This window comes from Hypanus sabinus, assembly GCF_030144855.1.
Source record: "Hypanus sabinus isolate sHypSab1 chromosome X2 unlocalized genomic scaffold, sHypSab1.hap1 SUPER_X2_unloc_9, whole genome shotgun sequence".
Taxonomy (NCBI): domain Eukaryota; kingdom Metazoa; phylum Chordata; class Chondrichthyes; order Myliobatiformes; family Dasyatidae; genus Hypanus; species Hypanus sabinus.
Window position 1 is genome coordinate 325,482 of NW_026779009.1, and position 14,396 is coordinate 339,877.

The window sequence follows — 14,396 nt, forward strand, 5'->3', positions numbered from 1 at the left end:
TCGTGTACATTTTGTCATTATGAAACCGTCGAAACACATACTATTTCAATGTGAAGCGTACAAGGCTGAAGAAAAATCAAATGCAGTCTTCAGTACAATCTTTGCGAGGGTAGATAGTTTTCAAATAAAAGCTATTAAATTATGGGACTGACTTTAAATCAATTCACAGTTTGAGCTGGAAAAGGCACGTAATAATTGTGTTAAACGTAAGGAAATAACATAAAGGGTAGCAAAGGTGAGTGGGCTGTTGGATTACTGAGATGCTCTTTTTATTTATTTATTAAATTTTTAGAAAATTACAAAGAATAAATGTAATGAAAAATTAGTAAGAAAAAGAAAAATAATATTAGTCCTCCTCCCCATCCCCACCTTAACCCTTATCTAAAGAAAGAAATAAAGAAGAAAAAGATTGCCTCGATATTGGAGGATACCCACATGCTCCATGGAGTTCAAAATAATTTTAATATTTATTCTTACTTTCCCCAATTACATTATAATTTTATCTTCAAAGGACCTATATATTTAATCCTATCTTTTGTAGGTATGGGAGCCAAATTTTGAAAAATATATCATATTCATTTCTTAGATTATATGTAATTTTTTCAAGTGGAATACAACTATATATTTCATTATTCCAATAATCCATAGTTAAATATAACTCAGATTTCCAAGTAATTGCGATAACTTTTTTAGCTACTGCCAATCAATATTTATAATTTTTTTCTGATACATATTCAATTTAATTTTCGGTATTGTCCCTTCAATATCTCCTAATAAAAATAATATTGGACTATTTGGGAGTTGAACTCCAGTACTTTGTTCCAATAAAAGTCAGATATATCGAAAATGGTTGAATTTTAAAACAAGACCAAGTAGAATGTAAAAAAGTACCAATTTCTTGATTACATCGAAAGCATTGGTCAGACATATTTGAATTTAATCTATTTATTTTCTGTGGTGTTATATATAATTGATGTAAAAATTATATTGTATTAATCTAATTTGAACATTTATTGTATTTATCATACTATCAGAACATAATTTTGACCAACTTTTTCCAACAATTTTAACATTCAAATCAGTTTCCCATTTTTGTCTTGATTTATGAATTCCAGATTCAGTCTGTTTTTGAATCAAATTGTACATACAAGATGTAATTTTTTAAATTTTTCCTTTTTGAATTAATATTTCTATTTCACTAAGTTTTGGCATCAACATTGTTTGACCCAGCTTTTCTCGTAATTGTCCTTTAATTGAAAATAAGAGAAAAGAGTGTTGTATGATATTTTATATTTATTTTTTCATTGCTCAAACGACATCAATACAATTACATATATATTTAATCCCCTTTTGGAACCAATTATGTAAAAGTTTATTATCCATTGTAAAAGGAATAAGCCTATTTTGAATTAAAGTTTATTTTTGCTAATAAAGATTTCTTTATCTTATCGTCCATATTTACCTTATTCCATAAATCATTCAAGTGTCTTAATATAGGAGATTCTTTTTTTTTCCCGTATCAATTTGGATTCCCATTTATATGTAAAATCTTCTGGTATGTTTTCTCCTATCTTATCTAATTTTATTCTAATCCATGCCGGGTTTTTTTTTTCATCAAAAAAAGATGCAATAAATCTAAGTTGAATTGCTTTATCATAATTGTTAAAATTTGGAAGTTGTAACCCTCCTAAATCAAATTTACATCTCAATTTTTCCAATGATATTCTTGACATCTTTCCTTTCCAAAGAAATTTCCTTACATATTTATTTAGTTCTTGAAAAAACTTCTGCGGTAATTGTATTGGTAAAGTTTGGAATATATATTGCAATCTATGGAATATATTCATTTTTACAGCATTAACTCTACATATTAATGTTATTGGTAACATCATCCATTTATCAAGATCCTCTTTTATTTTTTTTTAATCATGGCAAATAATTTTGTTTATATAAATTTTTTACATCATTGTCAACTCTGATACCTAAATATTTTATCCCATTTATTGACCATCGAAATTGAGTTACTAATCGACATTGATTATAATTTCCTTTTGTAAGGGGTAAAATTTCACTTTTATTCCAATTTAATTTATACCCTGATACTTTCCCGTATTCTTCCAATTTAAAAGATAATCTTTGCAAAGATTGTAATAGGTTTGTAAAATAAATCAAAACATCATCAGCAAATAAATTAATTTTATATTCTTCTTGATTAACTCTAAAACCGCCAATATCTGAATCTGTTCTAATTAATTCAGCTAATGGTTCTTTTGCCAATACAAATAAAGCAGGTGATAACGGGCAGCCTTGTCCAGTTGACCTCGTTAAGCAAAATGGTGTTGAAATCTGAGCATTTGTAACTACTTCAGCTTGAGGATTAGTATTTAAGGTTTTAATCCATTGTATAAAAGATTTTCCTCGCTCATATTTTTCCAATACCTTAAACAAAAAAATCCCATTCCAATCTATCAAATGCATTTTCTGCATCCAAAGCAAATGCCACACTCATTTCCTCTCTTTTTTGTGCCAGATGAATTATACTAAGTAACCAGGTTAGATTATCCATTGATTGTAATAAAATCTGTTTGATCCATATGCATTAATTTTGGTAAATATTTAGATATTCTATTAGATAAAATTTTTGCTATTATCTTATAATCTGTATTCAACAAAGAAATAGGCCTATATGATGTTGGTTTTAGAGGATCTCTTTTTTTGGCAATACAGTTATGATCGCTGTTAAAAAAGATTGTGGGAGTTTATGCATTCTTTCCACTTGGTATATTAATTCCATAGAGGGAGGAATTAATATATCTTTAATTTTTTTTATAAAATTCAGGAGGAAAACCATCTTCTTCTGGGGATTTGTTACTCTCAAGTGATCCTACAGCTTCTTCAACCTCTTTTAATGTAAAGGGCATATCTAATCCTTTCTGTTCTTCCAAATTAAATTTCGGAAGGGTTATTTGTGATAAAAATTTATCCATCTCAGTAATCTTATTTTGTGATTCTGATTGATATAGTTCAGTATATAAAAAAAAAATAAAGTTTCATGAATTTCCAAAGGCTTATCAGCAACCTTATTTACACTTGTTCTAATTGCATTTATTGTTTTAAAAGCCTGTTCTGTTTTCAACTGCCAAGCAAGAATTTTATGTGATCTTTCACCTAATTCGTAATATTTCTGTTTAGTTCTCATAATTACTTTTTCTGTACGATATGTACGATATTATATTGTAGTTTTTTATTAACAAGTTGTCTTTGTTTTTGTTCTGTCATATATCTTTGAGATTCTTTTTCTAACTTTATATCTTTTCCCAATTTTCCTTCTTAATTTTAGATGTATAACTTATAATCTGACCCCTTAAATATGCTTTCATCGCTTCCTATAATACAATTTTACCCTCAACTGAATGTAAATTTGTATCCAAAAAAAATTGAATCTGTTTTTTCATAAAATCACAAAAATCTTGACGTTTTAATAAAATTGAATTAAATCTCCATCTAAGCTTTATGTCTATTTGAATAAAATGAATAATCTCTTTCTCTTGGATTAATTTTCCTCCATATATCAATCAGGTTTAAATCTTTCATTAATGATAAAGTTAGTTTTATTTCTTTTAATTTTGTAACAACTGTAGTTGACCTTTCCAAAACTGGATCTAAACAAAAATTAAAATCTCTGCCTATTAATATTTTATCATTTGCGTCAGCCAAGTTCAAAAAATCTTCTTGTATGAATTTTGCATCATTTTCATTTGGTGCATAAATGTTCATAAAATTCCATAATTCTGAAAAAATTTGACAATGTATAATCTCGTATCTCCCCACAGAATCAATTATTACATTTTGTATTTTAATTGGTAAAGATTTATTAACCGAAATTGCAACTCCTCTCGATTTTGAATTAAATGAAGTTGCTATAACATTTCCAACCCAATCTCTATTTAATTTCTTATGCCTGTGAACTTACTGAACACATCCTTGCCAGAAAAAAAACTTATCCCAATCCACTCTTCCTAGATCCTTTTTCATTTCCACAAAATTGGCCGTTCTCCAATTTTACCAGAACATTAAGCTGCCAGTTCTGCCCCTCACCAATAGCAGTAATGTCGTTATCCCACGTGTCAACCCAAGCCCTAAACTCATCTGTTTTACCGACAATACTCCGTGCATTGAAATAGATGTACCTGAGAATATGTATATCATCTGCTTTTTTTTCATTTCCGTTTATACATGCAGTCCTCTCATGTTCCTTATCCTCCTGCACCTCACTATCTGCTCTGACACTCTGGTTCCCCTCCCTCTGCAAATCTAAATTAAATTCCCCGGAGCAGCACTGGCAAATCTACCCGCAAGAATTTTATTCCCCCCCCCCGCCCAGTTTAGGGGCAAACCGTCCCGTCGGAACAGGCCCCACCTTCCCGGGAACAAAGCCCAATTGACCAGAAACATGAAGCCCTCCCTCCTGCACCATCCCCTTAGCCACGTATTTAGCTGCACTCTCCGCACATTTATATTTACAGGGACTTTACTCCTGACGCCGGTCCCGGGACCCGACCCGTTTACAGACCCGGAGCGGAACCGGAGCAGATTCTCAGCCACTGGTTCACATCCCAGGGCGCGAAGAAAGGATAAAGTTTCCCCGTGAATTGATTCCCAGTGAAGGTGTGGAGATGGGACTTGGTCTCCGCGTTGTAAAATGAAACTGTCCCGGACTCGTAACTGAGATAAACTCCCACCCTCCCGGGGATGGGACCGGCAGCGAGACGGGACTCGGGGGAGGGGAGACCGAACACGTCACAATCCCGATGTAACACGTCATCAACCCGCCTGATGACCCAGAATCCGGTCTCCGGACTCAGACTGACCCCTCCTTTCCTCTTCACAGACTCTGCGGCGACTCCCAGACACCAGCGCCGAATCCCCGTCACCTCCACCTCCCAGTAATGTCTCCCCGATGTGAATCCCTCCGATCCCAGCACACATTCCCAGTCTGTGAATCTCTTCCCGGTGTCAGGGAGATTCCTCCAGGTCCCGGTCCATCTCACACTCTTCCGATCCTCAGACACCTCGAGCTCCGGATGCGCCGTTTCCACATCCAGGGTGACAGAGACTGGGGGGAGAATCAGAGAATTTCATCTGTCAATTAGAGAGTCCCGGGGATCGGGGGAGAAGCAGAGAATTAGAGAGACCCCGGGGATCGGGGGAGAAGCAGAGAATTAGAGAGACCCCGGGGATCGGGGGAGACTCGGGCAGCGCGGCCCCGGGGATCGGGGGGAGACTCGGACAGCGCGGCCCCGGGGATCGGGGGGAGACTCGGACAGCGGGGTCCCGGGGATCGGGGGGGAGACTCGGACAGCGGGGCCCCGGGGATCGGGGGGAGACTCGGACAGCGCGGCCCCGGGGATCGGGGGGGAGACTCGGACAGCGGGGTCCCGGGGATCGGGGGGGAGACTCGGACAGCGGGGTCCTGGGGATCGGGGGGGAGACTCGGACAGCGGGGCCCCGGGGATCGGGGGGGAGACTCGGACAGCGGGGCCCCGGGGATCGGGGGGGAGACTCGGACAGCGCGGACCCGGGGACCGGGGGGAGACTCGGGCAGCGGGGTCCCGGGGATCGGGGGGAGAGTCGGACAGCGCGGCCCCGGGGATCAGGGGGAGACTCGGGCAGCGCGGCCCCGGGGATCGGGGGGAGACTCGGACAGCGTGACCCCGGGGATCGGGGGGAGACTCGGACGGCGCGGCCCCGGGGATCGGGGGAGACTCGGACGGCGCGGCCCCGGGGATCGGGGGAGACTCGGTCAGCGCGGCCCCGTGGACCGGGGGTGGTGGAGATCTCAGGCGCCATTCGGCCCTTCGAATCTGCTCTGCCATTTTATCATAAGCTGATCCATTCTCCCATTTAGTGCCACTCCCCCACCTTCTCACCGTGACCTTTGATGCCGTTGCTACTCAGATACTGATCAATCTCTGCCTTAAATACACCCAATGACCTGGCCTCCACTGCTGCAACAAATTCACAGATTCACCACCCTCTAGCTAAAAAAATTTCTTTGCATCTCCGTTTTGAGTGGGCGCCCTTCAATCCTTAAGTCATGCTCTCTCGTACTAGACTCCCCCATCATGGGAAACAACTTTGCCACATCCACTCTGTCCATGCCTTTTAAAATTCAACATGTTTCCATGAGGTTCCTCCTCATTCTTCTAAACTGCACGGAGGTCAGTCCAAGAGTGATCAAATGTTCCTCACATGTTAACCCTCTCATTCCCGGAATCATTCTGGTGAATCTGCTCTGAACCCTCTCCAATGTCAGAACATCCTTTCTTAAATAAGGAGCCCAAAACTGCACACACTATTCCAAGTGAGGTCTTACCAGTGCCTTATAGAGCCTCAACATCACATCCCTGCTCTTATATTTTATTCCTCTAGAAATGAATGTCAACCTTCTTCACCACCGACTCAACCTGGAGACAAACCTTAAGGGTATCCTGCACGAGCACCCTCAAGTCCCGTTGCATCTCAGAACTTTGAATTCTCTCTCCACTTAAATAATAACCATACACTTTTCAACATTGTATTTCATTTGCCACTTCTTTGACCATTCTCCAAATCTATCCAAGTCTCTCTGCAGACTCTCTGATTCCTCAGGTGGGGGAGTTTCCACCTACCTTTGTATCATCAGCAAACTTAGCAACAAAGCCATCTTTTCCATAATCCAAATCGTTGATATACAACGTAAAAAGAAGTGGCCCCAACACGGACCCCTCTGGAACACCACTTTTAACCGGCAGACAACCAGAATGGGATCCTTTATTCCCACTCTCTGTTTCCTCCCAATCAGCCAACGCTCTATCGACAGATGTAACTTTCCCGTAATTCCATGGGCTCTTATCTTGTTTAGCAACCTCATGTGCGGCACCTTGTCAAAGGCCTTCTGAAAATCCAAATACACAAAATCCACTGCATCTCCCTTGTCCAGCCTACTTGTAATCTCCTCAAAAGATTTCAATGGGTTTGTCAGGCAGGATTTTCCTTTAAGGCAACCATGCTGAGTTTGGCCTATCTTGTCATATGCCTCCAGGTACTCCGTAACCTCATTCTTGACAATTGACTCCCACCGATGTCAAGCTAACAGGTCTATAATTTACTTTTTGCTTCCTTGCCCCTTTCTTAAATACCAGAGTGGCATTTACAATCTTCCACTCCTCCAGAACCATGTCAGAATCTATTGACTTTTGAAAGATCATTGCTAATGCCTCTGCGATCTCCACAGCTACTTCCTTCAAAACACAAGGGTGAATTCCATCTGGTCCTGGAGATTTATCTACCCTGAGACTATCCAGCTTCCTGAGTACTTTCTCTGTCGTAATTATGACAGCGCACACTTCTCTTCCCTGACACCCTTGAGTGTCCGGTATACTGCTGATATCTTCCTCAGTGAGGACTGATGCAAATACTCGTTCAGTTCCTCAGCCATCTCCTTATCTCCCGTTACAATTTCTCCAGCATCATTTTCTATCAGTCCTATATCCACTCTCACCGGTTTTTTACTCTTTATATACTTGAAAAAGCTTTTGGTATCTTCTTTGATATTATTTGCTAGCTTTCTTTCATAGTTCATCTTTTCCCTCTTAATGGCCTTCTTAGTTTCCTTTTGTAAGCTTTTAAAAACTTCCCAATCCCCTGTCTTCCCACTATTTTTTTGTTTCCTTGAATGCCCTCTCCTTTGCTTTTACTTTGGCTTTCACTTCTCTTGTCAGCCATGGTTGCATCTTTTTCCATTTGAAAATTACTTCTTTTTTGGAATGTATCTGTCTTGCACCTTCCTCACTTCTCGCATAAACTCCAGCCAATGCTGCTCTGCTGTCCTTCCGCTAGTGTCCCTTTCCAGTCAAATTTGGCCAGTTCCTCTCTCATGCCACTGTAATTTCCTTTACTCCACTGCAATACCGACACATCGGATTTCTGCTTCTCTTTCTCAAATTTTACAGTGAACTCAATCATGTTACGATCTCTGCCACCTAACAGTTCCTTCACCTCAATCTCTCTAATCACCTCTGGGTCATTACACAATATCCAATTCAGTACCTCTGATCCCGTAGTGGGCTCAACAACAAGTTGTTCTGAAAAGCCATCTCGTAGACATTCTTCAAATTCTCTGTCTTGAGATCCAGTGTCGATCTGATTTTCCCAATCCACTCGCATGTTAAAATCCCCACAATTATCATAAAACTGCCCTTCTGGCAAGCCTTCTCTATTTCCTGTTGTAATCTGTAGTCCACATCGCTGCAGCTGTTAGGAGGCCGGTAGATAACTGCCATCAGGGTCCTTTTACCCCTGCGATTTCTTAGCTCAACCCATAAAGATTCTGCACCTTCCGATCCTATGTCACCTCTTTCCCATCCCCCTGCCAAATTAGTTTAAACCCTCCCTAACAGCTCTATTAAACATTTCTGCTATGATATTGATCCCCTTCGGGTTCAGGTGTAACCCGTTCTTTTTGAACAGTTAATACTTCCCCCTAAAGAGATCCCAATGATCCAAGAATCTGAAGCCCTGTCCCCTGCACCAGTCTCTCAGCCACACATTCATCAGCCTGATCCTACTGTTCTTGCCCTCGCTAGCACATGGCACAGGTAGCAATCCTGAGATAACTACCCTGGAGGTCCTGCTTCTCAGCTTCATTCCTAACTCCCGGAAATCTCTCTTCAGGACCTCCTCCCTTTCCCTCTCTATGTCATTGGTACCAACATGTACCAAGACAGCTGGCTGCTCGCCCTCTCCCTTCAGGATATTCTGGACCCATACCCTGGATCCCATACCCTGGCACCTGGGAGGCAGCCCACCATGCGGGTATCTCTATCAGGCTCACAGAATCTCCTGTCTGTTCCCCTGACTATGGAATCCCCTATGACTACCGCATTCCTCTTCTCCCTCCTTCCCTCCTGCACAACAGCGCCAGGCTCAGTGCCAGAGACCCGGTCACCATGGCCGTCCCCTGTCAGGTCATCCACCTCAACAGCATCCAAAACGATATACTTGTTGCTGAGGGGGGCAGACACAGTGGTGCTCTCCACTACCCTGGCATTTCCCTTCCCTCTCCTGACAGTCACCCAGTTTTCTGACCCCTGTAGCCTAGGGATGACTACCTCCCTGTAGCTCCTGTCTATCACCTCTTCGTTTTCTCTAATAAGCAGTAGGTCATCAAGCTGCTGCTCCAGATCCCTAACACGGTCTCCGAGGAGCTGAATCTCGGTTCACCTGGTGCAGATGTGGCTATCAGGGAGGCTGGAGGTCTCCCAGGATTCCCACATCTGACACCCTGAACAAAGCACTAACCCTGCAGACATGCTACCTAATTCTACAGGAATGAAACAAAGAAAGATAGGTCTACTCCCCCACTTACTTCGCTAAGCACACGGACTTTTTAAACCATTAGCTAATGTGCCCTGCTGTTCCCCCGTCCGTCCGGGCTGATTTTCAAAGGGGAGAAAAAGAGTCGGTTCCTCGCTCTCGCCTCTTCCCGTTACCGCCTGAGCCCGTTGAGCCAAAGCCCTACACTCTGCTGCCACCCACTCCGCTGCCCGCTGTATAGGGTGCTCATCTTTTTAAACTCTCCGCGCTGTCCTGCGCAGTCTCGCCGTTCTTGTACGCAAAGTTTTTTTTTTACACTGTCTTCCTTCAGAATTTAGCTCCCACGCCGCCCTTCTTGTCCCAATCTAAAAAAACACCTTCAGTCGTGTATTCATCAGCTTATTCCACACTGTCCACATGAAATTTAGCAAGGCCTTTGATGTCGATGATAGACCATACTTGGAGTATTGTCTGCTTTTCCGGTTCCCGAATATGGGGAGGATGTCATTACACTGGACAGGAGGCTTCAGGAGGATGTTACCAGGACTGGGGGCTTGGGTTAAAAGCAAAGAGTGAGTAAGCTTGGGCTATTCAGCTGTAGTGTAGGATGTTCAGGTATGACCCCTTATCAAGGTAAATAATTCTAAGGAGCTTAAATAACGTTCTTTTTCCAAGAAATGGGAGTACAGAACCAGAGGCCTCAGATTGAAAGTGAGATGGGAAATCGGGTAACATTTTAAGAGAGGGAGGTTGGTGAACGGAATTTGCCCTCAGAAGCTGTAGAAACAGGTAAAAAATAACATATTTTCAAATAAATACACAGATGGGAAATGGTTAGAGGGATGGGGGGGGGCAAATACACACAAATGGGCCATGCTCAAGAAGACATCTTAGTCTTGCAAATTGATGAAGTGGGCCGTGAGTTCAACATCCATCAAACCCTCCCAGATCATCCTCCTGAGGAATCTCACCCCGGAGTCTGTCTGTGAAGTGTTGATGTGACGTCACGTCAGAGGGCAGCTCAGTGACACAGAACAGACAGACTGGGTAAGGACGGCAGATTTCAATCCTAAATGGGAATTTGTGCCTATTTCTGTGGCCGTGTGTCACACTCTGTTAGTGTGTGTGTGTGTGTGTGTGTGTGTGTGTGTGTGTGTGTGTGTGTGTGTTGATTGTGGTAAATATCCGTGTGCTGTGTATACACATTGAAGGAGAGTGTGCACATTGAAGAATTTTTATGTTACAGTGTGTCATCACATGTCTGGTGTGTGTTGACAATGTGTCACACGTGATTGAGTTGTTTAAATGAATAAATGACTGTCTCTGAAGAGACTGGTTTCCAGGTTACTGAGGGAAATAACAACGTACATTGCTGAGGCTCTGACTACAATCTGCCAGTCCTTCTTGTATATGTTTGTGAGGGAGCTTTGCTAGGCCGGTTATGCTGTGTGTGCTTCTCCCGAGATGAAATCTTGACCCATGTCAATGCTTGTTGGTGTGTCCGAGCTCATTCTCACAATGCTTCAATGTAGTGGTCTGATCACCATGAGACATAGGAGCAGAATTAGGCCATTTTCCTATCGAGTCTGCTCCGCCATTCAATAATTGCTGATCCTTTTTTCCCTCCTCAGCCCCACTACCTGGTCTTCTCCCCGTAACCTTTGATGCTGTGTCCAATCTAGAACCTATCAAGCTCTGCCTTAAATACACCCAACAGGTTCCACAAATTCAACAGCTGCTGGCACAAATTTCTCCACATGTTTTAAATAGATTCCCCCTCTGTCTTGAGGCTGTGCCCTCTTCTCCTAAACTCCACCACCATGGGAATCATCCTTTCCACATCTACTCTGTCTAGGACTTTCAACATTCGAAAGGTTTCTAGGACTTTCAACATTTGAAAGGTTTCAATGAGATTCCCCCTCATCTTTCTAAATTCCAGCGAGTACAGACACAGAGCTATCAAACGTTCCTCGTATGATAACCCTTTCATTCCTGGAATCATCCTTATGAAATGAACCTTCTGCAATGCCAGCACATCTTTTCTTAGACGAGGAGCCCAAAATTGTTCACAATACTCAAGGTGAGTCTTCACCAGTGCCTTATAAATCCTCAGCATCACATCCCTGCTCTTGAAATGAATGCTATTTAAACCGATTGAATTCAATGCTAACATTGGATTTGCCTTCCTCACCACTGACTCTACCTGCAAGTTACCATTTAGGAAGTTCTGCAGAATGACTGCTAAATCCAATTTTGTCTCAGATTTTTTCATTTTCTCCCCATTTGAAAAAAAAAAATCTGCACATTATTTCTACGACCAAAGTGCAGGACCATGTATTTTCCAACATTGTATATAATTTGCCAATTTCTTTCCCATCCTCCTCATCCATGTCCTTGTCCAGCCTAACTGTTTCCTCAACACTATCGGCCCCTCCGCCAATCTTCGTATCATCTGCAAAACCTGGAAACAAAGCCATCTACTCTAGGACAAGAGGGTGTGACTTCATGATTGAAGGACGTCCTTTTAGAACTGAGATGTGGAGAAATTACTTTAGTCAGTGTGTGTGGAGAATCTGTGGAATTTGTTGCGACATGTGGCTGCGGAGGCCAAGGCATATTTAAGGCAGAGATGTACCGGTTCTCATTTAGCCGGGGCATCAAATGGTATGGGGTGAAAGCAGGGGAGTGGGGATGTCCGGAAGAATTGGGTCTTCCCATGACTGAATATTAGAGTAAACTCAATGGGCCGAATGGCCTATTTCTTCTCCTATATCTTATTTTCTATTCCATCAGCTAAATCTTGATATACAGCATAAAATGAAGGTGTCCTAACACCTGTGTCCCTGTGGAACACGACTCACTGGCAGCCAACCAGGAAAGGTTCCGTTTACTCCCATTCGCTGTTTCCTACCAATCAGCCAATGTTCTAACCATGCCTGTAACTTTTCTGTAATGCCATGGCCTCTGAACCTGGTTACCACCTTCATGCGTGGCACTTTGTCAAAGGCCTTCCGAGATTCCAAATATACAACATCCACTGCATCCCCTTTATCGATCCTGCTTGTAATCTCCTCAAAGAATCCCAACAGGTTTGTCAGGCAGGATATTCCCTAACGAAGCCATGCTGACTTGTCCTATCTTGTCCAGTGTCACCAAGTATTCCATAGCCTCACACTTAACAACTGACTCCAATTTCTTCCCAACCAGAGAGGTGAGGCAAACTGGTCAATAATTTCCTTTCTGCTGCCTTCCTCCTTACTTAAAGAGTCAAGTGACATTTGCCATTTTCCAGTCCTCTGGCACCATGCCAGGGTCCAGTGATTTTGAAAGATTATTTGGAATGCCTCCATAAGTTCTACTGCGACCTCTTTCAGAACACTAGGGTGCAGTTCATCTGGTCTGGGTGACTTATGCATCTTTAGGGCTTTCAGCTTTTTGAGCAGCTTCTCCCTTGTAACAGTAACTGCACTCACTTCTCTTCCCTCGCACTCTTCAACACCGGGCACAGTGCTGGTGTCTTCCACGGTGAATACTGGTGCAAAATATTTGGCTTATCTGCCATCTCTTTATCCTCTGTTATTATGCATCCAGCCTCATTTTCTAGCTGTCCTATATCCACTCTCATCTCTGTTTTATTTTTTTACAATACTTGAAAAACAATTTGATATTGTTTGCTATCTTGTTTTCCAAAGATAGGTGTGTAAAAAGGGCCTGAATGATCATTGGATACCAGAGTCACCCCAACCACAACCTGTACCAGTTGCTACCATCCGGGATACGGTACCGCAGCATAAAAGCCGGGAGCAACAGGCTCCGGGACAGCTTCTTCAACCAGGCCAGTTCAATTCAAATCAATTTCTTGTTTATTTTTTCCCACCCAATCATCCTTTTAGTTCCTCTCTGTCGATATTTCAAAGCTTCCCAATCCTCTCTCTTCCGAATAATTTTTGTTTAGTTGTATGCCCTCTCCTTTGCCTTTACATTAACTTGTCTTCCCTTGTCAGCCATGGTTGAACTATTTCGCCATTTGAGTATTTATTTATTTTTGGAGTATATCTATCCTCATTTTCCCAGAAACTGACACCATTTCTGCTCTGCTCTCATCCCTGCCAGCATCTCCTTCCAATTTGCTTTGGCCAACTCCTCACTCAGACCGCTGTAATTTCTTTCACTCCTCTGAAATACTACAACATCAGACTTTACTGTCTCCTTATCAGATTTCAAGCTGAACTCGGTCATGTTGTGAGCTCTGCCTCCTAAGGTTTCTTTTAACTACTCCCCTCTGGTTCAATACATAACACCCAACCCAGTAGAGCTGTTCCCCGAGTAGGCTCAACGACAAACTGCTCTAGAAAGCCATCACATTGCATTCAACAAACTCACTCTCTTGAGATCCTTTACCAACCTGATTTTCCCAATTGACCTGCATGTTGAAATCTCCCGTGATTATCATAACATTGTCCTTTTCATCAGCCTTTTCTATTTCCAGTTGTAATCTGTGGGCCTCAACCCACTGACTGTTGGGAGGCCTGTATATGACTGGTGTCTGTGTCATTTTTACTTTTGCAATTCCTTACCTCAACCCACAAGATTCAACATCTTCCAATCCTATGTCACATCTAGCTGCTGATTTACCAGCAGAGCCACACCACCCCATCGGCTTCCTTCCTTCCTCCGATACATTGTGTAACCTTGAACATTCAGATCCCAACTACAACCATCCTTCAGTCAAAATTCAGTGATGGCCAGAACATCATACCTAACAATCGGTAATAGTGCAACAAGATCATCCACCTTATTTCTCATACTCCATATATTGGAATATAACACTTGGTGTACTGTATCTGCTACCCTTTTTAATTCTGCATCCCTAATGCACTGATACTCACCCTACTGGCTGCAATTTTCTCCTCTCATCTGTCCGCCCTATCTGACAGTCTGACTGGACGCTATCTTTGCATTTTTACCATCAGTCTTATCCCTTCACTCCAGTTCCAACACCCCCCCCCCACCAAATTAGTTTCAATCCTCCCCAACAG

The 14,396-nt window shown here is 42.2% G+C and overlaps 1 protein-coding gene across 1 annotated transcript in view; it reads right to left on the minus strand.

The window, feature by feature from the left end:
* Positions 1-252: 252 nt before the first annotated feature.
* LOC132385993 (E3 ubiquitin-protein ligase TRIM39-like) overlaps positions 253-14,396 on the minus strand; it is a 196,369-nt gene continuing 182,225 nt past the window's right edge. The window contains exon 7 of the mRNA XM_059958225.1: positions 253-5,116. Coding sequence (XP_059814208.1) covers positions 4,566-5,116 — 551 coding nt within the window. The 3' untranslated portion in view covers positions 253-4,565. The remainder of the gene's footprint in view (positions 5,117-14,396) is intronic.